Genomic DNA, 27291 nt, shown 5'->3' with positions numbered 1-27291 from the left:
TTAGGTCTAAAGTTACACACGGAATGACGAACTTAATATACCCTCCATACTATGTATGGTGAAGGGTAAAAAAAAAAGACTGGAACCGCAAATTTTTTCTTAGAAAAATACCTAATAGCAGTTCTAAATATATTCCGGAAAAAATCAAGATACGAGCTTTAAAGGGATTTCAAAAGATATCAGAAAATTCTGCTATCAGAAATTTAAAAGCCTTTCAAAAGCCTTTATTAAAGTGACTGGAGCTCGAAAAGTAATCCAGAAAAATAGAGGAGTTAAGCAATAAAATCTTTCTAAAAAATTAACTATTGAAACTATTGAAAAATGTACGATCGAAGCTGCAAGATATTTTGGAATATACGCGACTCCAAAATTTTTTCAAAAAAATCCATAATTTACGTCCTAAAACAATTTTGAAGAATCTAGGATTGGTACTCTAAAAGTTTATCAGAAAAATCCACGATGTAAGGACTAAAGTTCTTTCAGTTAAATCCAATATTAGAGCTATAAAGACCTTCGAAAAAATTTACTGGAGCTCTATAGTTGATTAAAAAATCATTGCCAACACTACACTGTCAAACCACAATTGGAGCTAAAAATTCCATGATTGAATCTCCTCAACTGAAGCTCAAAAAATATCTAAAACAACCACTTCTAGAGTTCCAAACATATTTCAAGACTAAATCCGGTCTCTCAGAAAAATCCAATACAAATCCTCAAAAAATTTTGTAGAAAATTCCCCAAATGAATTTCTTACAAGCACTTTGATGTCTTTAAAAATATCCTACATTAGGGCTCTAAACCTTTTTTCTCAAAAACCCACGATTGGAGCTCTTGTCTGAGCTTTAAATGTCATTTAAGGAAATACACGACTAGAGATCTTTCCAATTAACTCAGGATTGGGCTGCTGATAGTTTTTGAACAGAACCCAAGAATAAAGTACTTTCAGAAAAATCTCGATTATGTTTCTTAAAGTCTGCATTTCCAAATGTCATACACAGTGGAATTGGAGCCTTAAATGTTGTTCCGAAAAATCCTAGCCAGGACTGGGCTTCAAAGGATATTCAGAAAAGCTCACGATTTGAGATTTTATTAATTTTATTTATGATTGAAGCACTAAAACTGTTAGTGTTAAAAATTCCATGATTATAAGTGTTGTTCAGAAATATGCAAATCTGCAACTGTAAAAGTATTAAAAAATCCATGACTGGAGATACGAGCTTAAAGAGTCATTCTTAAGGTCTTTCAGAAAAATCACCATTGAAGCTTAGAAAGTCTTTCAGAAAAATCCCGGAATGAATTTCTTGGAAAAACTGTGAAAGTCTTTGAAAATATGCAGGATTCGAGATCTAAAAAAACCAATTTAATCTCTTTTCCAGCTTTAAGTGTCATTGTAAGAAATGCTCGACTAGAGATATATTAAATGAACTTACGATTGCATCGCTGATAATTTTTCAAAAGAATCCACGACATAAGCTCTTTTCGATTATATATCTTAAAGTCATTGAAAAGTATCCCGAATTATATATCTGATCGACCTTCGAAATAATGAATTGTCTTTAAAAGGAATCTGAAATGAGGGCATATAAGGCTTTGGTGATGATGCCACTTATAAATAATTTAGCTTTTGCAGTAAAAGTCTTGGATATGATACAGTGATAATCTCTATCATAATACCCCATAACCTGGTAATGGCTTCAGTAAGTACTTTTTGGAAGCAGTAACTGTGGACTAAACAGCATACTGGTCCCTTATTCAAACAAGGATATTTCGATGAAAGTGTCAATAAATAAATTCCGTTAGAGCGAAGGGTTGGAACTACCGATTTTCAGATCGAGAACTCGACACAACATACTCTACACTATTGCCATATTCACCATAGTATGGATGATATATTAAGTTTTTCATTCCGTTTGTAACACCTCGAAATATACGTTTTAGACCCCACAAAGTTCATATATTCTTGATCAGCATAAAATTTTATGACAATTTAGCGATGTCCGCCCGTCTGTACGTCTGTAAGAATCACTCTAGCTTCCGAACGAAATGAAGTAGGTTAATAAAATTTTACAAAAATGTGTGTTATGTCTGCAGGACTTTTGGTATAGAAAATGCGCCATGTAGGTCCACGTTTTGGTATAGCCCCCATATAACGATACCGACATTCGGTATTTTGATGATTTTAGCGGTACTTAGGTATTTGAAATCCTTAATGGATACTACAGCCTTAGAAAGAAAATTGTCTGTGCAGAACCACATCTTCGTATAGGCCCCATATAACGGTACCTCCCGATATTCAATATTTTGATGATTTTAGCGACATTATTCGCCGAAATTGTTTCAAATTTTGGTATTTGAAGTTCGTAGTGGATACTACAGCCAAAGACAAAAAATTTTCTGTGCAGATCCACGTCTTCGTATAGGCCCCCATATAACGGTACGGTTTTTTTGAAAATTGCCAAATTTGTTCAAAATGGTGAAGGGTATTCAAAGTTCGGCCCGGCCGAATTTACAGCTTTTTTACTTGTTTTGTGTTGCGTTTTTTGGACGACCCGAACTTACGAACGTTTGATCTTAAGATTCACACCCTGTGTCGCATTCACTCGTTACGTTGCAAGAGAACTGTAAGTTATTTGTGATTATCTCTCCAATCTTTTAACCAAAATAACGTCCCGTAAACCTCAGTATAATTTCAGACAATACGTGTTGAATTTCCGAAATCGCATTTTTTTTTCTCGGGTGTATACCATGAAATTGCATTAGATACACACTGAACCATGCATAATAACGTTAGTTACCCCATTTTATTATCTTCCATTGTTGGACACAACACCATCACCCTTTATTCCACTTAGCCTTCCTTTCCACAAGGACTTACAATGCCTCATCAATTTGAAAACCCACTCCTTGAATTTCACCAAACATATATTCTTACATACCTTTCCTTTCAATATATACACACACACATATTTTCTTCAACATATTATATATTACCTTTTCCATTTCGTTGTTTTTTCCTTTTTTTTTTTGGACATACACAACAAACGACTTACCTTCGTTCGGCGTAATTGCCTTTTTCCTTTATACCAGGTAATGATGGCATTTGGTCGGGAACCGGTTGATTCACATGTTACCTCGTACCGTCTATCGGCCACCATTGAATTGGGTGGGTCTATTATTTTTACTTCAAGTGGTTTCACTATAGGACGAAAAATGAAATGAAAAGAGAAAAAACAACAACAATGTAAGCAACAAATATTGGTCTATAAAAGAAAAATTAAAGGTTCTGCAAATGTTGCACTGTGTATGAAAAAAAAAAAAAACTTAAGGCTAGACTTAAGGAATTATGTCTCGCCATAGAAAATAATACCTTTGGACAAATGGAGGCAAACGCAAATGTTTCCTTACAAACGGAGGTCCTCTTGCCTTCGGCCAACCAAACATTTCAAATGGGTGAAGAAAAAAATTTGCATGTGCCAAAAGTAGGAGTCACCACATTTCTATTCTGCATTGGAGGTATCAACAATCCTCCCTTTTACGAACCACATTTATTCAAATTCAATTCAAATGTTATGTCTGTTAAATATACATACGTAAGTCAATAGACAAATTACCCACTTGGTCAGTGGCATATCTACTAGAGTGGCTATTGTTGGCTTAAGTGCCGACTGGAGAGGTGGGCAGGAAACTCTGTAACACTAAACAACGGAATGAAATGTGGTTGTTAGTCTAGAAGTCAACATTCCTGTCGGAAATTAAATTGTAATTATGCTGGAAATTATAGTTTTGTGGGGGATTGGTTTTTTATGTGATACCTTGTTGGGTGGATTACACAATTAAGAGTCAAACAAATCAAAATAAATGGAGCTTAATTACACAGGAATGTTGACAAAATTTTATGGAAGGGGAAAAGGGCTATAAAAATGTGGGGTTATGGGCCAAACGCACACGCAAAAACCCAAAACAAGAGCTATAGAAGTTCTTCTATCCATAAAAGAAGTAAAAAAACAATTGTATCTATAGCTATAAATACAGGAGCTCTTCTATCCATAGAAGAAGAGCTATAGAAGCTCTTCTATCCGTAGAAGAGCTATAGAAGCTCTTCTATGTAAAGAAGAGCTTTAGAAGCTCTTCTATGTAAAGATGAGCTATAGAGCAGGAGCTCTTCCATACGTAGAAAAGCTACAGGAGCTCTTCCATACGTAGAAGAGCTACAGGAGCTCTTCCATACGTAGAAGAGCTACAGGAGCTCTTCCATATGTAGAAGAGCTATAGAAGCTCTTCTATACGTAGAAGAGCTATAGGAGCTCTTCAATACGTAGAAAAGCTACAGGAGCTCTTCCATACGTAGAAGAGCTACAGGAGCTCTTCCATACGTAGAAGAGCTACAGGAGCTCTTCCATACGTAGAAGAGCTATAGAAGCTCTTCTATACGTAGAAGAGCTATAGGAGCTCTTCTATACGTAGAAGAGCTATAGGAGCTCTTCTATACGTAGAAGAGCTATAGGAGCTCTTCTATACACAGAAGAGCTATAGGAGCTCTTCTATACACAGAAGAGCTATAGGAGCTCTTCTATACACAGAAGAGCTATAGGAGCTCTTCTATACACAGAAGAGCTAGAGGAGGTCTTCTATACACAGAAGAGCTATAGGAGGTCTTCTATACACAGAAGAGCTATAGGAGCTCTTCTATACACAGAAGAGCTATAGGAGCTCTTCTATACACAGAAGAGCTATAGGAGCTCTTCTATACACAGAAGAGCTATAGGAGCTCTTCTATACACAGAAGAGCTATAGGAGCTCTTCTATACACAGAAGAGCTATAGGAGCTCTTCTATACACAGAAGAGCTATAGGAGCTCTTCTATACACAGAAGAGCTATAGGAGCTCTTCTATACACAGAAGTGCTATAGGAGCTCTTCTATACACAGAAGAGCTATAGGAGCTCTTCTATACACAGAAGAGCTATAGGAGCTCTTCTATACACAGAAGAGCTATAGGAGCTCTTCTATACACAGAAGAGCTAAAGGAGCTCTTCTGTACACAGAAGAGCTATATGAGCTCGTAGGAGAGCTATAGGAGCTCTTCTATACACAGAAGAGCTATAGGAGCTCTTCTATACACAGAAGAGCTATTGGAGCTCTTCTATACACAGAAGAGCTATAGGAGCTCTTCTATACACAGAAGAGCTATAGGAGCTCTTCTATACACAGAAGAGGTATAGGAGCTCTTCTATACACAGAAGAGCTATAGGAGCTCTTCTATACACAGAAGAGCTATAGGAGCTCTTCTATACACAGAAGAGCTATAGGAGATCTTCTATACACAGAAGAGCTATAGGAGCTCTTCTATACACAGAAGAGCTATAGGAGCTCTTCTATACACAGAAGAGCTATAGGAGCTCTTCTATACGTAGAAGAGCTATAGGAGCTCTTCTATACACAGAAGAGCTATAGGAGCTCTTCTATACACAGAAGAGCTATAGGAGCTCTTCTATACACAGAAGAGCTATAGGAGTTCTTCTATACATAGAAGAGCTATAGGAGTTCTTCTATACATATAAGAGCTATAGGAGCTCTTCTATACATAGAAGAGCTATAGAAGAGCTTCGATGCATAGAAGAGCTATAGAAGCTCTTCGATACAGAAGAGCTATAGGAGCTCTTCTATACAAGAAGAGCTGGTGTAGCTCTTCTACATATAGAAGAGCTATAGGAGCTCTTCTATACACAGAAGAGCAATAGGAGCTCTTCCATACACAGAAGAGCTATAGGAGCTCTTCTATACACAGAAGAGCTATAGGAGCTCTTCTATACACAGAAGAGCTATAGGAGCTCTTCTATACATAGAAGAGCTATAGGAGCTCTTCTATACATAGAAGAGCTATAGGAGCTCTTCTATACATAGAAGAGCTATGGGAGCTCTTCTATACGTAGAAGAGCTATAGGAGCTCTTCTATACATAGAAGAGCTATAGGAGCTCTTCTATACATAGAAGAGCTATAGGAGCTCTTCTATACATAGAAGAGCTATAGGAGCTCTTTTGTACATAGAAGAGCTATAGGAGCTCTTCTATACATAGAATAGCTATAGGAGCGCTTCTATACATAGAAGAGCTATAGGAGCTCTTCTATACATAGAAGAGCTATAGGAGTTCTTCTATACATTGAAGAGCTATAGGAGCTCTTCTATACATAGAAGAGCTATAGGAGCTCTTCTATACATAGAAAAGCTATAGGAGCTCTTCTATACATAGAAAAGCTAAAGGAGCTCTTCTATACATAGAAGAGTTATAGGAGCTCTTCTATACATAGAAGAGTTATAGGAGCTCTTCTATACATAGAAGAGTTATAGGAGCTCTTCTATACATAGAAGAACCATACATGAACTCTTCTATCCATAGAAGAGCTATACATGAGCTCTTCTATCCGTAGGAGAGCTATAGGAGCTCTTCTATACATAAAAGAGCTATAGGAGCTCTTCGATACTAGAAGAGCTTTAGAAGCTCTTCGATACATAGAAGAACTATAGGAGCTCTTCGATATATAAAAGACCTATAGGAGCTCTTCGATACATAGAAGAACTATAGGAGATCTTCGATATATAGAAGAGCTATAGGAGCTCTTTGATACATAGAAGAGCTGTAGGAGCTATTCTATACACAGAAGAGCTGTAGGAGCTATTCTATACACAGAAGAGCTGTAGGAGCTCTTCTATACACAGAAGAGCTATAGGAGCTCTTCTATACACAGAAGAGCTATTGGAGCTCTACTATACGTAGAAGAGCTATAGGAGCTCTACTATACGTAGAAGAGCTTTAGAAGCTCTTCTATACATAGAAGAGTTATAGGAGCTCTTCTATACGTAGAAGAGCTATAGGAGAGCTCTTTTATACGTAGGAGAGCTATAGGAGCTCTTCGACACATAGAAGAGCTGCTGTAGCTCTTATCGATATAAATGAGCAACTGCAGATTTTCTCGCCATAGAAGAACTGCTGTAGCTCTTCTCGCCGTATACCTCTTCATATGTATACCTTTACCAATATTTTGAGAGTCAAAGTCTCCCTTTAATGTTAAATTTATTAATCGTTCAACTATAGGCTTCCTTAATTTTTATTCCATTAGCAACTCCGGCAAATCTGTTGCAGTTTGCCGAAGAAAATTTGTTTATTTCTTTTTTTGCCCTCTTTGTGTTTTTTTTTTTTTTTTTGGGGAATGTTCTTTCTTCCATTAGTCGCAAATGTGTTGTGTTGTTGCTTTGTTTGGTTAATACTTACAATGCATATCCAAGATGAAGCTCTTTTCCTTGGGCTTGTCTAATTGCGTATTCAGAGCCTGGCATGTGAAAACGGAATTTAAATCCGTTCGTTGAACCGATGGCCATAGCAAACGATTCTCGATAACATCACCGGAATAATGTTCGTATTGGTTGTCCACCAGCAGACCATTGACCAGCCATCGCACTTGTGGTTGTGGTCGTCCTGGGTGTTTTTTGGGTTTGGGTTGAGTGTAGAAGGTGGTGCGGTTGGTGTTTATATTCAAATCAATAAACGTCGATGTGAGAGCGTGTGTGTGTGCGGGTGTTTTCAAAGGCGATTCCCATTAAGCCGGTTGCAATGCGATTTTGTTGAGATTTGGTCCATGGGTAGAGTATTTAAGCAGCACCAAAAAAATGTGGGAGATTTTTTTGGGTTTTGCCACAGGTTTCACACAGATACAGCCAGCCGTTAACCAAAGTATCCATCCATTCATTCATCCATCCATCCAGCAGACAGCAGCCATTGCCGAATTAGAAAAAATACACGTTGCGATAAAAAGAATAGAGAAATTGAAAAAAAGAAACGAAACGAAATAGGAAATACAAAATCAGTTTTATTCTTTAACAATGTGGTAGAGAAGTGAGAGGGATAGAGAAAAAAAAAAAAGACTGTTCTCAGAAATAGCATTTAGTATTTATGCCTTTCCCAAAAATCGTATCGGAAAAAAAAAACGAAAACAGAGAGAAAAACGAATAGCCGTTCTAGACTTAGAGTTTAGGCGAAAATTGTGTCTATGGATTTGTGTGAGAGTCGACACAAGTGTTGCGGCAAATAGACACATATGGGTCGTAGTTGTGGGATTTGTTTTGGTGGACATGTGGATTGATCGATTGCGGAAGGATTTAGAAATGGAGGCTAGCAGGGAAATTATTGGGGATTTTGGGAAATAATTGGCGGTGGTGGGGTATATCATGGATTTTATTTTATAAGTTTGGGGTAAGGTCAGGTTTGATATTCCTGTGAAACACTTGATGTCAGAGAAAATTGTAAGCATTCCAAATATAGGGTCATATATTTTTGGAAAAATTTAGTAGGTCCATGCAGAAGTCCCTTCCTTCCACAGAGTAATTTATCGCCTCCTCAGGCAATTGTGAACATATTTTTCCTATCGGAATTCTCTTATCATTCAGTTATCCCAAGTTCCGCCAATATTCCACTAAATATGTAGTACCCCATATTGTTTTTTGGCAATGTGTTGGTGTGTCAATGCTTTTGGGAAATTAAAAGGGAAATTGAATTCTTAAATTACATAAAGTCTCACAAAAAAGCGACAAATCCATTGGCAATCCATGGTTTAAAATCCATTCGAGGGGATATTGGGGGAGATTTGTCCAACACATCTCTCCCCCATTCAGCTACAACACACATACACATACTTATGGGTATTAAGAAAAAAAAAACATATTTTGTTTGTGTGTGTAAGCCAGTCACACAGTTGTCATTTGAAGATTACTGGGCTATAGTTTTTTTTCCTTTTTTTTGGAAGAAAATTTAAAATGTTTTTTCTTCTGAATTTCCCAAGAAAACCAGGTGGATATTTAAAGTCCACAAATGATGAAAACACCCACAAAAAAACTCAATTTCCCAACAATTCTGTGAACAGCATTAATGGCCACTGCCAAACACACAAAAACAAATTTCTCGTTTCAAAACCCAAATACTTACCTCCCACCACCCGGCAGGTTATAACAATATCATCACCTTCCTGTTTTGGCCCCAATTTCGTACCATTTAATTGACGACCCCAACGATCCAATATTATGGGCTGTTCTGGAAGAACTGTAATGAAAGATTGCAAAAAGAAAAAATAACATGAGAAAATTGAACTGAGAATTGAACAACATTATTGAAGAAATGACATAGACATAATTAAATTAATTTAGCATTAAATTGGATAAGGTACATAAAGCAGGACTGAGAGGGGGGAAAGAGAAAACAATTTTCCAAAATGACTTCATCGGCTGGGTAAAGGTAAATAAATGTGCGATTTTCTTATTTGTGCTAAGGGAGTCCATATGGTATCATAAAATTAATTAATGTGGGAAATCAATGGACGGACGTTTTGATGCTAAGGATGGTTGGGAATTTGCAATAAATTTAAAAGTTAGTATGGATGAAATCCATAAAACTAGAATTCTTCCCAATTTTTGAAAAAAAAAATTCCATTTAATCGAGACTGTTTCTAATGCTGAAAATCACCTGGCGGCAAAATCACAAATATATGAAAATTATACTCTTGACCATTCTATTGATTCTGATTTTTATGACGAGTCGGATATTGTATACAAATATATACCGGAATTTACAGAAATTTACAGACTTACAGGAACTTTGCCGCAAGTTATGATGATGAAGTGTATTCCCTATCATGCTAGCCCTACTATAATCTTGCCTAATTTCAATGTATTCCAAGAAATCGTAGATTTATAAATAATACTATTGCAAGATTTTCATGCACTTTTTTTTGTTTAAAGAAAATATTTTTCGCTTACCGAATTGGGGATTTTTTATGGCTTCCTGGCCAAGAAGTAGAATTTTCAAAAATTATTATCCGTTATTTTTTTATAGATATTTGTCAAGATTTCTTGGTCAGGTTACAAAGATTTTGTATTAATATCTTTCTGAGCTGCACACAAACCGCCTGATTTTTTATTAATTTTTAAGTACTTCTTAACAATATATGAGTCGTAAAAACATGTCTAGTCAAGATCTATTATTTATTTGGAATTCAAAGATCTCCTGACCTATTAAGCTTTTTTTAACGATAGTAAACATTTAGAAGACTTTACCTTAGGATTCCCTTGCTTCACAAAAACTCTTGAATTTTCTAAAAAAAATGTAGCATCTTCCAAAAATAGTGAAGAAAGGATTTATCGAGAAAAAAATGTCGTGTTTAATAAGGACATCCTTTTAATTATATCCATTCCAAAAACCTTAAATAAAATTATTAAAACAAAATTTTGAAGATTTTGAAAATCGTCTCCCGAGCACAGCACAAAATAACGGTGATATGTCAAGTACTATTATATACAGGGTGAGATCAAAATACTACAACCAACTACTGCTGCTGTCGCTTCTAAGCCACTCGTCCGATAGCTGTTAAAATTATTCCAGTGACTGCTCTCTATATTATATACAGGCGTGCAAAAGCATTTTGGTGAGAGTTTTCCAGAAAAAAAGTTATTCGTGATGGAATTCAAGCATGATAGTGTGATTTCATTATATTTGGCTGAAAACCACAAGTGGCTATCGTTGGAGCACTCCAGCGTTTAAATGTGAATAAATCTTTTGTTTCTCGTGATACTGGTAGCGTAGCCCGACGTCAAGAAAATAGACGGAAGAAAACAGCAACATCAGCAGCAATAGTTCGAAAAGTGAAGAAGCGACTTGATTAAAACCCGCATCGCAGTGGCTGAAAAATGGCTCGTGAGGTGAACATATCGCAATATTCCATTCGGCAAATATTGAAAGATGAGCTCGGGCTAAAGCCATTGAAATTCCAAAAATTGCAAAAACCATTGAAATTCCAAAACGTGCAAGAACTTACACCGCAACCGGAAGAAAATAGACTTAAAAAAGTTAAAGAGTTGCGTCGCTTGGCCGAAAGTGGTGACCTACCGAATTTGGTTTCCTCCGATGAGAAAACATTCGTTGTTTATCAGTTTGTAAACAAACAAACTTATCGTGTTTACTTGCCAAAGAGGTCAGCTGAAAATGTGAACCTTCGTTTGGCCACCAGCCACCAGCACCAACTCAAGCGACGGCCGTGGTGATGGTGTTGACCTCCATAACAGCCGATGGTCGCTCTCCACTTGTATTAATCGACCGTGGAATCTGAATAAATGCGGAATATTGTCGCGAAAATATCCTGGAGGGTGTATTAAAGCTTTGGGCACGCAAACACTTTGGTTGCAGACCTTCGACATTCCAACAGGACTCATCACCATCGCATTCAGCAGGCGCCACCCAAGAATGGTTACAAAGTGAGGTTCCTCGCTTCATTTTCAGTGCAGAATGGCCACCAAAATTTCCGGATACCAATCCGTTGAAATATTGTGTCTGGAGTTTTTTTTTTTTTGGAGAGCAAGGTTGGCTCTAAAAAATGCCAAAGTGCCGATCACCTCAAGCAAGCGCTTGAGTTTGGCCATTTTCATTGTTTCATTGGCCGTTTGAAGGTCATAATTCGTGCCAAATGTGGCCAATTCGAACAAATCTGAACTTATTCTTAAATTCGATGCTATTTCCGATGTTTTTTTTTTTTGCATTTATTCAATAAAATTCAAAAAAGAAAAAAATTTAAAAATTATGAATTTGACTTTGTTACAGTTTTTTTATCTCGCCCTGTATTTTACGAATGTGAAGGAGTTAAAACCCCAAATCGAATGAAACATTTATATGGGAACTATAGCTATACTTGAACCGATTTTCTCCAAATTTGAAGTACATGCTTCTAGCCTGAAGTCTGGCGGAAGTGCCACAATTTACTTCAATTGGGCAATTGGGATATCAGTCATTTAATGCACAATAAAAATGGACTCGGATAAAGGTATACATGGTAGCTATATCCGAATCTAACCCGATCTTGATAAAATTTGGCAGAGGTATTTGAGGGCTGTATCTGATATTTAGTACCAAAATTCAATGTTGTGGAGTGAATGTTACACATGTAAGGGACTTTAACACCAAATTGGATGAATCATATAAATGAGAGTAATAGCTAGGCTGAATTCCGTCGGAAGTACATTCAGACTGACATTGCCCATTTGCTGCACAATTGACCTGAAACCGGCTGAAGGGTTGTATATGGGAGCTATATCTAAATTTGAACCGATTCTTACCAATTTCTATAGGGTTCGCCCTTGGCCCAAACAAATATTGTTCGGAAAATTCCATCTCAATAGGCTAATAAATGCGACCTGCATTTTGTTCACAAAAATACATGGATAGACGGTCGGACGGACGGACTGAAATTAATAAATCGACTCAGAATGTGATTCTATGCAGATCATCAAAAGTCTCACTTCTTTCTCCATATTACAAACAAATGGACAAAGACATAATACCCTTACCACTATGTGGTGTAGGATATAAAAATAATCATATATCTCAAATAAAGCCAAGCGTAGAACAAATTTTGTACTTGATAATAATAATATCAAACTTAGTTCAGAAATAGTAACCGATTTTCTTCAAACTTCGAATTATTATATATTAAGACCTGTTTAGTTGCTGAATAGAAAAAACTCACCGTATGGCTTGAAATCTGAATTTCTATATACCCTTCATGTCGGAATTCAATAAATAATTTATATTAATTATTAAAGCATATCCCTTTCCTTTTCGACTTGTATCTCAAAGCAGACCCCCTGTAAGGGCTCTATGTGTGCCAATTACACAATTTATGAAAACCTAAGTGGTTTTTCTCCACAGTTTTAAACTTCCAGTCATGTTTTCTTTTCCGATCCCTTCACATCAATTATTACACAGAACATTAAATAATAAATACAGAGGGTGGGGCGGCGACAATCATTTGACGTCATTAAACGTTTTATTATCACTTAGCCCACTTGTCCGCAGAAACCCACCTTCGAGGAACTACCACAAATTAAGAAGTAAACAAACAGACAGACAAATAATCTATTATTGTTGCTTTTCAATTTAACTTTCTATGGAAAACTAGTAAAGAATGTTTTTCTACTTGGCTTTGCTTTTTTCATGTTTTGCTTTGGTTTCACATTTTGATTCGGCAGACTCATTGTCCACCCTTCGTTTGCCAGAAGCGAGCGAACAATTATATACCCCTGGGAAAAGGAGAGAGTTGGGGAGAGGGTGTATGAGTTGGGAAGAGGGTGTACGAGTTGGGGAGAGGATATAAGGAAAGAGTTTATTATTTGACCATGTTTTTGTTGTTTTTTCTTCTTGTCCTACCTTCTGTTTATTTATATATTCAGACGACATAAGTCTAAACAATTTTTATTGTTATTTTTTTATTATGCGTTTTTCCTCTCTCTTTCCTCCCCCATTTTTCGTCCTTCGCACAATTTTATTGCAAGTGTGCCTAGGGTATGTCCATGAGAACGGGAACGGGCAACCCATCAAACTGGGAATTCATAGAAAACAAGTTAAGACCCATGGCATAGCAATTGATTTTATGATTATTTCCAGTACACCACGTATTGAAGTCAAAATAAAAATAATACACCAGTCCGAGTGACATGACGGAGACGCAAGTCGGAAGGAATTGAGGGAAAGTAGATAGTGAATTTATGTATTTGGACGAGGGGTGGAAATATCGGTTGGAGAAGAAAATTAATTGTTTGACATTAATCTGGCACCTTTGTGGACTCATAGGTTGCCATAAAGAAACTATACTTCATGAATTTGAAATTTTTGAAAGCAAGGACAAATGTCTTCAGGATTGAGATAGAAGGCTAAAATTTTGCACACATGTTTATGTTGCTAATAGGCAGGGTAAGTTCGTAAATGGGCCATGTAGGTCAACGTTTTCATATAGCCCCCATATAACGGTACCTCCCGATATTCGTTGTCCTTGTAGTTGATTACAATCACACTGACGTTGTGCTCGCTGGCATAGCTGCCTTAGCGAAATGCCTTGGTGTCAGAGTTCTTGTTATGGCATTTATTTTGCTCCTTGCCATTGTTGAATAACATTGGCGTTTGGCTTTATAGATTTCTTGAGTTCATAGAATTTGTATTTTTTTTTCTTGCTCTTCGTTTTGTCCTTTTGTCAACATCGTTAACATAATTGTGCACGCATTTTATTTAAGACTTTAAGATCCTTTTTGAGACATTTTCATTATTTGTTTTGGGGTTCAGTGGTCCGTCCTTTTCCTTGTGACGTGTGGCAGCAATAAGGGGCTTTTTTTCTCAGACAGCTAAAACAAACGTTTCAAGAGCCAGGAATAAGTACTTCTCATACATTAGAACAATTGCAAGGGCAAACAATTTATTTTTTTTAAGGGGGTAAAATTTTAAATGGGTAAGGCAGGGAGATTCAAGCCATCTAGTCTGTCCATTAAGTGAGACTCTCTTCAGATATCTAATGGACTGTAGTGTTCCAGAGGTTGTTGTTATCAGATTCCAATTTCAACTTTCTTTGTTGGCCAGGGAGCCAAAAATGTGCGAACGAAGTGGTCGCTCGATAAAAATTTTCTTGTAGTTATTCTGTGGCACATTTTTTTCCTAGTGGCGCCCAATATGGTTTTGGCATGTTCAAATGTATGGACCAGTCCTCAAAATGATTTTCTTAAAAGAGCATGAATAATACAAACGGGTCCAGTAGAGGCCTTGACCGGTGGATAATAATTATCTTGGTTACCAAATTTTAATAACCTCCGTCATAGTGTGGAGGGTATATTAAGTTTTTTATTCCTCCAGAGACTCCACAAAGTACATATATTCTTGATCAGCATAAAGTTTTATGTCGATTTGACGATGACCTTCCGTTTGTCTGTCCGTTTGTGAAAATCACAAACAAGCTTCCGAACGAATTGAAGTAAGTTGATAAAATTTTACTCAAATCTGTTTGGTCTGCAAGAGTTTTGGTCGGTTTTTTGATGATTTTAGCCACATTGTTCACCCGAATTGTTTCAAATTACATTATGATAGTTCGTAATGGGTACAACAGCCTGAAAATTGTCTATACAGGTCTAGGTCTTCGTGTAGGCCCTAAAAGCTAGCTACATTATCTAAAGGTATTCTTTCACACTTCGTATTTGAAGTTCGTAATGGTGCTACAACCTTTGACAGAAAATTGTCAATGCAGGTCCACGTCTTCTTGTGGCCCACTTGTAATGATACCTCCCGATATTCGGAATTATGTTTTGAAGCACGTAATGGGTGCTATATCCCTCATATAACGGTTTTCCTATGAACGATATTTTTCGACGAAATTTTTGGACATTTTTTAAGCTGCTTAAAAATGATGGAAATGGAATGGTGAAAGTTCGACCCGGCCGAACTTAGCTGTTTTTTATACCCTACATCACAAGGTGGTCAGGGTATTATGTCTTTGTGCATTTGTTTGTAACAGGCAAAAGGAAACGAGATGGACCCATAGTTCCTTTTGATGATCTGCATAGAATCACATTCTGAGTCGATTTATGCATGTCCGTCCGCCCGTCTGTCCGTCTGTCCATGTATTTTTGTAAACAAAGTACAGTTCGCATTTATTGCCCTATCCAGATGAAATTTTGCACAAATCATTTGTTTGGCCCAAGGACGAACCCTATTGAAATTGGAGATAATCGGTCAAAATTTAGGTATAGCTCCCATATATATCTTAGTCCGATTTGCCTTTTATTGTGCACCAAACGTGTAATATCAGTCCGAGTAGTATGGAATTTTGAAAATAAGTATGCCAAATTTGGTCGAAATCGGTTCAGATATAGCTATAGCTCCCATATATATTTTTCATCCGATTTGTTATTTTTTCCTCCGCAGCCGTAATATGCACTATGTAACAACAATATTTGGGGAAATATATCAAATACTGCTCAGAAATACATTTGGTAAATTTTATCGAGATCGGTTCAGATTTTGATATAGCTACCATACATAACTTCGTACGATTTACCTTTTATTGTGTCCCAAACTTCTAATATTTGCCCAAATGGGATGAAATTTGGCACTTACGACCGAATTGAGTCTAGAAGCTAGTATGTTAAATTTGGTGAAGATCGGTTCAGATATAGCTATAGCTCCCACATATACTGTTTATCCGATTTGTCATATTTGTTATCCACAGCCGTAATATGCATTCCGTAACAACGATATTCAAGGAAATATATTAAATACAGCTCAGAAATATCTTTGCCAAATTTTATCGAGATCGGTTCCGATTTGAATATAGCTCCCATTTATATCTTTATCCGATTTCAAATGGGTAATACAAGTCCGAATTTAAAAGAACTTTAAATTATAATTATAATCATAGCGTGTATGTTTGAATTCTCCCATAAAAACTTTTAAGTTTTATGCGCAGCTCTACTAAATTAGCAAAGTGGTGTAGGGTATCATAAAGTCGGCCCCGACCGACTTTAAAACTTTCTTTACTTACTTACTGGTTACTTGGTTACTTGTTATCCTTAGCAAGTTATTTCGAACATTGTCACTCCATTAAATTTTGTGATTTTGTTCTTGATCAGCATAAAAGCCTCAAGACAAAATAGAAGTCACAGTTTTTATACCCTCAGTCGTCTGGCTACAAAAATTGATGTCATCCAAAATATGTGTCATCGAAATAACGGATTGAAAACCCTTGTCTCTTATGACAAAAATCGCTTTAGACTATTACGGTCGATCTAGAGATGTACGTGCTTATATTGGTTTGTCAAGCATGGTATCTGTCAAAGGGAGTATCCGATGTGGTCCAAATTTGGAACATTGAATTTTGTTGGCGAAACTCAGATCGAGCTGGAAATTATCGGTTCAATTCTTATGACACTTTCCCCAAAGTATTTTCCAGTTTTATGACAATAAACCTCTACGTGGGTTGAGATTTATATCAGACTTGGGTCAAGAGCAAAGTATTGGTCCACTCAAGACCTCACAAAAGACCAAAGTTTTGATTATTAATAACCCTCGTGGAATATGAAATCTGTGTCCGATTTCGGCATCGCCATTTTCATTTTTCTCCATTCTGATGGCATTTATGAATCGGTTAACCGAAAAATAATTTCCAACTTATTAAAGGAAGATTTATGGAATAAACGCTTTTGGAATCTGTTCATAGGTAAATCATTCATTTTAGACGAAGGGCATTAACATTAAGTAATATAAACTAATGACATTCATTTTTATAGGAGATCAAAAACAAGAACATTCAATTTTTAAAAGGAGATAACAAAGGTTTAAATTTCCGATAGGAAAATATGGCCAAACCACCGAAATGCTGGGAATTGATTGACCTACACTACCACATTGATTGACCAGTCGACATTTGGTATTTTGAATTAAAAGTCAGTATTTATACCCTACACCACATAGTGGTAAGGGTATTATGTCTTTGTACATTTGTTTGTAACATGGAGAAGGAAGCGAGGTAGATCAATAGTTACCTATGGGGATCTCCATAGAATCACTTTCTGAGTTGATTTATGCATGTCAGTCCGTCTGTCCATCCGTCCGTCCGTCCACGTATTTTTGTGAACAAAATGCAGGTCGCATTTATTATCCGATTAAGATGAAATTTCCCAAAAAATATTTGTTTGGCCCAAGGACGAACCCTATTGAAATTGGAGACAATCGGTCAAAAATTATATATATCTTCGTCCGATTTGCCTTTTTTGTGCACCAAACGTGTTTTTAATTGTTATGTGGAGCTCTACTAAATTAGCAAAGTGGTGTAGGGTATCATAAAGTCGTCCCCGCCCGTCTTTAGGACTTTCTTTACCGGTTTTCATATTTCACTCATTCCCAGTCAGTTATTTTTGTTATTTTCCTATTCATTTATTCCTAAACCCAATACTACGCATTTTGATACGCATTATTACAATATTGATTCAAAAATAAATATTGATTCAAAAATAAATAAAATACTTTAATCACAGTTTCTCTTAATCCCAATATGATTCCCCCACTTTAAAGCTCTTTAAAAACACATTGCAAAAATTAACTTTTCCAATACCCGCAATGGCAATTTTCAATACGCAAATAATTGTAATTTAAATCTATTTAAAAGTTTCGGCAAGCTTAACAACGGTCGTCATTCAGCGCCCTCGGTTTTTTTTTCTCTTTTCCAACGTACAATGCCTTGCAATAACAGTTACCCATTTCGACCCATTGCCATTGTCACAAGAAAGCAAATTGTCGTTGTCGTCGTCGTCGTCGCCGACATAGTCGTGACGGGTCATAGTATCGAAGTTATTTTCTTGTGATTTGTTTTGTTGGGGATTTGTTGAACATTTGATAAGCTTTCGAACGGGAACATGCCTTCAGTGGATAACTGGAATTGTTGTGTAAGGCTGGCATTACAGGCGTCTAGCCTGTAATGGAGGGGGACAAATGGTAGATGGAGAATGGGGCTTGTGTTGGAGTGTGTTTTTCACGTTAAAGCACTTTTAAATTAAATCCTAATCCAAATCTATAAAAGTTATTACGAAAAAGATTTATTTTTCATTAGTTGTTTAATAAGAAATGATTTATGTTATATTTTTGGAAGTAGGAATTTAAAAGTTTGTTTTTATTAGATTTTTTTTCAGGGGTATTTATGGAAACTTATGGAAATGTTATATGAGCACGTTTGCTACCAAAGAAGAGAATTAAAGAACAAACCATTATGTCAACTTATATCATACCTCATCATTGTAATTTATAAATATTTTCTTGAATGCGGTATGTAAAATGTTTTACTTGATTGGCGCCACACGTACAGATTCTCATATTGGACTCTAATAGAAATATTTGAATTAAAATTTAAACTTACAAAAATATCTCTATTTAAATTTTTACTATGTTTTGTGTAGACAAGGGGATTTTAGGTACATAAATACACATTTTTTAATATGGAATAAAAAAGAGATGATTTCCCACTATGCTTGGGCGCCATTAATACTCATTTCCATAAAATCTTGTTAGTGATGGTGTCATTTTGGATTTTTTCAAAAAAATATTTAAATTTTCATTTGAAGTTTTAATAGCAACTTCAATTTCAACTTTTCTTTGTGTCTTTGGGCATATGTTTGTAACATGGAGAAGGAAGCCATATAGGCCCAAAATTACTTTTGATGGTATTTATTGAATCACTTTCTGAGTCGATCTATGCATGTCTGTCCGTCCACATTTTTGCGAACAAAATGCAGGTCGCATTTATTATCCGATAACAATAGCAAACATTTATGTGGTATTTTGGTCCATTCCCGGCGAAGCGCTTGCCTGAGGTGATCGACACTTTGGTATCTTTTAGTGCCAACCTTGCTTTCTAAAACACTCCACAATAGTCCAACAGATTGGTATACGGAGATGTTGGTGGCCATCTTACACTGGAAGTGAAGCGAGGAACCTCATTTTGTAACCATTCTTGGTTAGCGCGTGCTGAGTGCGATGGTGCTGATTCCTTTTGGAATGTCCAAGGTCTGCGGCCAAAATCTTTGCGTGCCCAAGACTTTAATACACCCTCCAAAATATTTTCGCGATAATATTCGGCATTTATTCTGATGCCACGGTCGATTAATAGGAGCGAAGAGCGGCCATCGGCTGTTATGGCGGCCCACACCATCACCATGGCCGGCAGTCGAGTTCTGGTGGCCAACGGAAGGTGCACATTGTCAGCTGACCTCTTTGGCAAGTAAACACGATCATTTTGTTTGTTTACAAACTGATAAACAACGTATGATTTCTCATCGGAGAAATTCAAATTCGGCAGTTCAGCACTTTCGGCGAAGCGAAGCAACTCTTTAGTTTTTTTGAGTCTATTTTCTTTCTGTTTTGATGTAAGTTCTTGCACTTTTTGGAGTTTCAATGGGCGAGCTCATTTTCAATATTTGCCGAATGGAATATTACGATATGTTTAGATCACGAGCCATTTTTCGGCACTGCGAGGCGGGTTTCGATCAAGTCGCTTCTTTACTTTGAGAACCATTTCTGCTGATGTCGTTGTTTCTTCCGTACACTTCCTTGATGTCGGGCTACGCTACCAGTATAACGGTAACGGGCGATAGTACAAGACACGAGATTAATTCACATTTAAATGCTGGAGAGCTCTAACGATGGTCACTTGTAGTTTTCCAGCCAAAAATAAAGAAATCATACAGTCACCCTTAAATTCCATCACGAATAACTTTTTTCTGGAAAATTCTCACCAAAATGCCTTTGTACGCTTTTAAACAATATAATGAGATGTCAATGGAATAATTGCGGATGAGTGGCTTAGTAATGAAAGCAGTCTAAAGTTGGTTGCAGTTTTTTCATCTCACCCTGTACATCAATGATATTTGGTGCTAGAGGTACAAAGCATTCGTCAAATTTGTTGAAAATCGATTCAAAGTTGGATATAGTTCCCAAATTGTGACTACTCATAGGCTCATAGTTAGGATGATCTATTTCGTATAAATTCCCAATATAAACATTTAGTGTTACGAGAGCTCTACTCAATACGCATTGCGTTGTACTGTGTCATATTGTCGGCGCCTCCCGACTTTTGAACCTTTTCTACTGGTTCCACTTATAAAATATATTTAAGTTCAACGACCCGAGTTTGTCCAATGCTTGGGCGCCACTTTTCATCTCTATCTCATTTTAATTTCAATTTATAAAAAAAAATTATTTGATTTAGTATGACCTAACAAAGATTTTGTGTACCGCTTGGGCGCCATAAATACTAACTCAGAAATTTTCACTTTGGATTATAATAGGGCGTAATAAAATATATAATCATGAAATACATGATATGATATTCTATCATGCTTGGGCGCCATTTATACTCAGCTCTTTAAAATCTTTTAAGACCTCGTGTCATTTTGCATTTTTTATAAATTATATTTAAAGTTTCATTTGAACTTATAAAAACAACTTTAATTCCAATTTTTTTCTATAATGTGATTTTTTCCATGTTTGGGCGCCACTTTTACAGCTTCGCATGAAATATTGTTTTTTTTCTTTTGGTTTATTAAAGTTTGTAACTCGTTTTTAGTCGGTTTAACAGAGGTAATGCATACCTATGTTTGGGCGCCATAAACACAGAATACAAAGATGCATATAAATCTGCGTTTCATTTAGTAATCGTATGGAAAATACAAATTTTTTTGACAGGATACATTTGATGATAATCGACTATGACTGGGCGCCATTACCACTAATTTCTACAATAGCTTGAACCTCTTGGTCTCATTACAGATTTAGTTAATTTTATATTTTAACTTTAAGACATCTCCAAGTTCAATTGAATTCAAGTGGGCGCCATCTATATTGACCTCAAATGCTCATATGTCCCAGACCTTCCTAGATGGTATTGGAAAAAAATCTGTTTTTATACATATTTTCTTTTTGATTTTAAAAAACACTTTGAAGAAGATTAATCATTACAATTGGGCGCCATTAATACACATCTCAATAAAATCGTTTATATTTTGATCTATTTTTGGATTCTATTTCAGATTTATTAAAAAAAAAAAGTAAAATATAATATTTTAAATACCAGCCAAACTCAATTTGTTTTTAGTAAGGCCTACACTAGAAATTGTTTAACATAGATTGGGAGCTCCATTTGATCACTTTGAAGAAAGATATATGTCAAGCTCTCCGAATTCAACTGCAAATATTTCAACTGGTATTTATATGATCCTTTAACAATTCCGCGAAAAATATCTTATCTCTCCCTCCATTCTGCCTTCATCTTAAAATCTCCATGTAAAACTCAAAAGCAAATAAAAACTTCACTCCAGGGCTCTCAGCTGGAGAGACTTCTTGTCAGGTTTTCTTCTTTTGCTTCTTTTTTGTTGTTTATATTCTTATTTCAAAATAAAATTATTTGTTATACTTTAAGCTGACATAAATGTTTGCTATTTGTTAGCGATACATGTTGTTCTTGCCTGCTTTTCGAGAGAATTATTTTCTCTTCCCCCTTTTTTTACCCATGAATGTATGCATATAATACAAATAAGTATATACACATATGAATTTACCCAGACATATATATGTTGTGTAGACAAATAAGAAAACACGAAATACAAGAAAAAAAACATAATAATAAGACGCTATTTCCGTATGACTTTATTCATGAAATATATATAACAGGGATGTTTGTTCAAGAGCGCAAATAAAACAGGGACATCAGTGTAGAATGGGGAAAATTTTACACACTTTAGCTACTACAAATTGAACAATATGGAGGACGAAATTCGAGAGGTGACAATGCCCCGACTTTAGACATGATAAACGAAAATATTTCAAGACAGCAACAGGCAATCCGCCGAATTATTGCGGATATGGGCCAGGACAGCATACCTGCAGATAACCCGGACAGATGAGGAGAAAGACATAGATAGTAGGGTTATCCACATCGGGTCAAAGGTTGGCCTTCCGGATCTGCTGAAGTGATGAGTTCTGGAGATCTCACGACTACATCCAGCAAGGGCTTATCGGCACTGGCGATCTCACGACTACAGTGTAGGCTAGTACCTAGTCTAGAAAGAAGGAGAGCGACACAGCTAGTGAAAAAGTGGATGTGACGCTGACTTTCGTGGGTTTCGTGGGTCAAGAAGGCATATTGGCCACCATTGCGATGAAGTAGATCCGTCCGAACTCACTGGTATGGATTTAAAGCATATCAGAATGAAACATGTCGAGACCCCTAAAAAAACGACCACTGTGGAAGCTCTTGTTCGTCTGGAAATGTGGCTTCGAAGGGACAGAACGTAAGAAGACTGTTATGGCTTTAGAACCGGATACAACTGCCTTAAAAAACAAGGCTACGGTTAAGTCTTCCACATCACAGATATTGAAAAAAATCTGCTGTCACCTTTTGCATTGTGATCATGACAAAATCCTGGACATACAGAGTGAGATAAAAAAACTGCAACAAATTCAAACGCCATATCTTTTCCATTTTTTTTTTAAATTTTATTGAATGAAAGCAAAAAATGTCGGAAATAGCATCAGATTTTAGAATAAGTTTAGATTTGTTCGAATTGATCACCTTTGGCACGAGTTATGGCCTTCAAACGCCAATGAAACCGTCACACGCTGTCCCAATTTTACTCTGCGGTATTTTGGCCCATTCCCGGCGAAGCGCTTGCTTGAGGTGATCGAAACTTTGGTATTTTTTAGTGCCAACCTTGATTTCCATAATACTCCAGACACAATAGTCCAACGGATTGGTATCCGGAGATGTTGGTGGCCATTGTGCGCCGGAAATGAAGCTAGGAATCTCATTTTGTAACCACTCTTGGGTGGCGCGTGCTGAGTGCTGTGGTGCTGATTCCTCTTGACATTTCAAGGTTTGCAGACAAAATGTTTACATGCCCAAGGCTTTGATACACCCTTCAGAATATTTTCGCTATAATATTTGGCGTTTATTCTGATGCCACGGTCGACTAAAATGAGCGGAGAGCGACCATCGGCTGTTATGGCAGCCCACACCATCACCGTGGCCGGCGCTTGAGTACTGGTGGACAACCGAGGATGCCCAATTTTCAGCTGACCTCTTTGGCAATAAACACGATCAGTTTGTTTATTTACAAACTGCTGGACATTGAATGTTTGCTCATCAGAGAAACCCAATTTCGGCAGTTCCTTTGAGTCTGTTATCTTTCTGTTGCGGTGTAAGTTCTTACGCTTTTGGAATTTCAATGGCTTTATAATATTGCGATATGTTCAGCTCAACCGAGCTCAACGAACCAATTTTCGGACACTGCGACGCAGGTTTCGATCAAGTCGCTTCTTTACTTTTCGACGTCGGGTTACGCTACCAGTATCACGGTAACGGGCGATGGTACGAGAAGCAAAAGATTTATTAACATTTAAATGCTGGAGTGTTCTAAAGAAAGCCACTTGTGGATTTCCAGCCAAATATAAAGAAATCACACCGTCACACTTGGATTCCATCAGGAATAATTTTTTTTTTCTGGAAAATTCTCACCAAAATGCTTTTGCACGCTTTTAAACAACTGTTAAAATTAGTCCAGTAACAGCTTTTTAGCTGGAATAATTTTAACAGTTGCAGTTTTTTCATCTCACCCTGTATATATATAATAATAAATTATAATAATACCAAATTTCTGAATTCAGCTCTATCCCTTCATATACCTAATTTCAAATATCAACTCCGCACTCACTAACAGCTCCATTCGTTCACACAAAACCAAATTGGTTAAAAATTCGGTGCCACTTACACTTAATACACATTTTCAAAACCACCTCCTTATTACAACCCAACTTCCTTACATTGGGTTTTATACCGAAACAAATGATGTGCTTTTCGTACTTTGTGTTACGTTTTACGATATCCACTTACATATATCAACCCCACTACAAAAACCTAATGTCAATTTTCAGATTTCTAGCTCCATTCCTTCATAATACGTAATTTAGTACTATTTATTACTTGTGAACTTTCAGATTTCCAGCTCCTTTCTCATATACGAGTATCATTTATTACTTTTCGAACTTTTTACTACATATTTTCAAAACCATCATTAAATCTCAACCATACACATTAAGAGTGACTCCAACATGAACATTTCTAATTTCCAGCTCCCTTCCTTTACCCAAATCCAAATTATACTAAATTAAGAAGCATTTAGTAGAGTTCTTAAACTAAGTAAAAATTTTAAAAACTGCTTCTTTTAATCAACCCAATTTCGCCAACATAATGTCAAATGGTGCCAATTATTGTATTTTTAGTACCCTTATAGTTCGAATTACCACAAAGAGAACATTGGTATATATATCCTACAAATAATGAAGACCAACATTCCAAATTTCAGATTTTATTTTATTCATTTTATTTCAAAATCCAAAAAAAATATATATATATTTTTCATCTATCCAACATTCTATCGACTTCATCCTAAATCTTAAAATTCTAACTCTATCCGTTTGACAAATACCTTGAATTGCATTTTGCTACATTTTACTGCTTTTAGAATATTTGCGGATAAATTATCATCCTATGTCCGTCTGCGGTTCTAAGTTAACTTCTCACCAATTTTCAATAATATCTGTAAATCCGCTCTTGACTTATAAATAGTGTAACTAAAACAAATCCTTTATTCCTGTCTAAGATAATGTCATTTTAACTTGGCTGTTGTAGAGCTGGCTTTATCCGACAATATTTGATCAAATTGCATGTCATGATTTTAACCTCACTTGTGCGCCCATCCCCCATCTTTGTATATGTATTTTTCAAAAGAAACCTATAAACATGATTCTCTGGGGGCATTATGTTTTCCTTTATATTCCTTTAAGTACATTTTCCATACTTATGTCGTTGTCGGGAACATAACATGATTTGTTTTTCTTTTTTTCGTTTTTGGAATTTCTATGGATTTTATTTTCAATTTCAATGTTTGCCCGCCATATCTTGGCTTTTACTTTTTTCCCTTGTAGTTTTTATTTTAATGATTTTGATGCAAATGAACATGTGCATGGCAGCCCAGCCAGCCACACACACACAAAAGCTGGAGAATTATTTTTTCTCTTTTCGTATTTGCATTATTATTACGCTTGTATGTGTGAGATTATGTTGTACAAAAGAAAACTGAAATTGTATTCGCAAGTATTGTCTACTCACATAAAAAGCGGGGAGGTTTCTTTGTTGTTACTCTCGTAATTTGGGTGGGGGAAAAGCGGGGAAATTTAAAACTACAAAACCAATGTGTGATGTCAAATGAAAACGGAAATCGGCTATTGTATGCATTGCATATTGAATTGTAAAGGAAACTGTATACTTACTTATAACGGATAAATTGAAACGGAAGCTTTGTGTTTGACTCGTACGAAAATCGATGCGACAGCGATAGATGCCTTGATCGTGACGTTTGATATCCTGGATAGAAACGAAAGGAGGAAAAACAGAGGGGTTAAATACATATGATTACATTCGGGGTATTTTGTGGTTAAGCGAATTGAATTGGTAAGCCTTTACAAATCATACTCTTTAATCCAATAAAAAAAAAAAAAAAAATAATAATAATAATAATAATAATAATAATAAATATAATAAATATACAGGGTGAGATGAAAAAACCGCAACCGACTTCAGAAGGCTGTAAATTCTGAGCCACTCGTCAGACAGCTGTTAAAATTATTATCCCAGTGACAGCCCATTATATCGTTTGCAAGCGTACAAAAACATTTTGGTGAGAATTATCCAGAAAAAAAGTTATTCGTGATGGAATTCAAGCGTGATAGAGTGATTTCTATACATTTGGCTGGAAAACCACAAGTTGCTATCGTTAGAGCACTCCAGCATTTAAATGTGAATAAATATTTTGTGCCTCGTATCATCGCTCGTTAACGTGATACTGGTAGCGTAGCCCGACGTCAAGAAAGTAGACGGAAGAAAACAGCAACATCAGCAGGAATGCTTCGAACAATAAAGAAACGACTTCTTCGAAACCCACGTCACAATGGCCGAAAAATGGCTCGTGCGCTGAACATATCGCAATAATCCATTCGCCAAATATTGAAAAATGAGCTCGGGGTAAAATTCCAAAAAGAGCAAGAACTTACACCGCAACAGAAAGAAAGTAGACTCAAAAGAGCTAAAGAGTTGCTCCGCATGGCCGAAAGTGGTGAACTGCCGAATTTGGTTTTCTCCGATAAGAAAACATTCGTTGTCTAGCATTGTGTAAACAAACAAAATGATCGCCAAAGAGGTCAGCTGAAAATGTGCACCTTCGGTTGGCCACCAGAACTCAAGCGCCGGCCATGGTGATGGTGTGAGCCACCATAATAGACGATGGTTGCTTTTCGCTCGTATTAATCGACCGTAACATCAAAATATATACCGAATATTATTGCGAAAATATTATTGCGAAAATATTCAATCGCACCCACAACGCGCCACCCAAGAATGATTACAAAATGAGGTTCCTCGCTTCATTTCCAGTGCACAATGGCCACCAAAATCTACGGATATCAATCCGTTAGACTATTGTGTCTGGGGTATTTTGAAAAGCTATGTTGGCACTAAAAAATAACAAAGTGTCGATCACCTCAAGCGCTTCGCCGGAAGTGGGCCAAAATACCGCAGAGCAATATTCGGGCAGCTTGTGACGGTTTGATGGCCATAATTCCCGCCAAAGGAGACCAATTCGAACCAATCTAAACTTATTCTAAAATTTCATGATATTTCCGACATTTTTTGCTTTCATTCAATAAAATTTAAAAAAAAAATGTAAAAATGCTGTAAGTTCGGCCAGGCCGAACATTGAATACCCTCCATCATTTGGTACAAATTTGACAATTTTCAAAAAATTAAAATCCATTAAAAATTCTGTTGAAATCTTAAAAACAC

The 27291-nt window shown here is 36.4% G+C and overlaps 1 protein-coding gene across 1 annotated transcript in view; it reads right to left on the bottom strand.

Annotated features, from left to right (window-relative positions):
• The window catches only part of LOC101894038 (neural cell adhesion molecule 1-B), a 503351-nt gene that overhangs the window by 136920 nt on the left and 339140 nt on the right, over positions 1–27291 (bottom strand). Inside the window, exons 5-8 of the mRNA XM_059129927.1 lie at positions 25725–25818; positions 8979–9092; positions 7272–7475; positions 3051–3196 (exon numbers count right to left, since the gene is read on the bottom strand). Coding sequence (XP_058985910.1) covers positions 3051–3196; positions 7272–7475; positions 8979–9092; positions 25725–25818 — 558 coding nt within the window. The remainder of the gene's footprint in view (positions 1–3050; positions 3197–7271; positions 7476–8978; positions 9093–25724; positions 25819–27291) is intronic.

This window comes from Musca domestica, unplaced genomic scaffold (assembly GCF_030504385.1).
Source record: "Musca domestica strain aabys unplaced genomic scaffold, Musca_domestica.polishedcontigs.V.1.1 7, whole genome shotgun sequence".
NCBI classification, from domain to species: domain Eukaryota; kingdom Metazoa; phylum Arthropoda; class Insecta; order Diptera; family Muscidae; genus Musca; species Musca domestica.
This window is presented reverse-complemented; position numbering and strand designations above follow the sequence as displayed.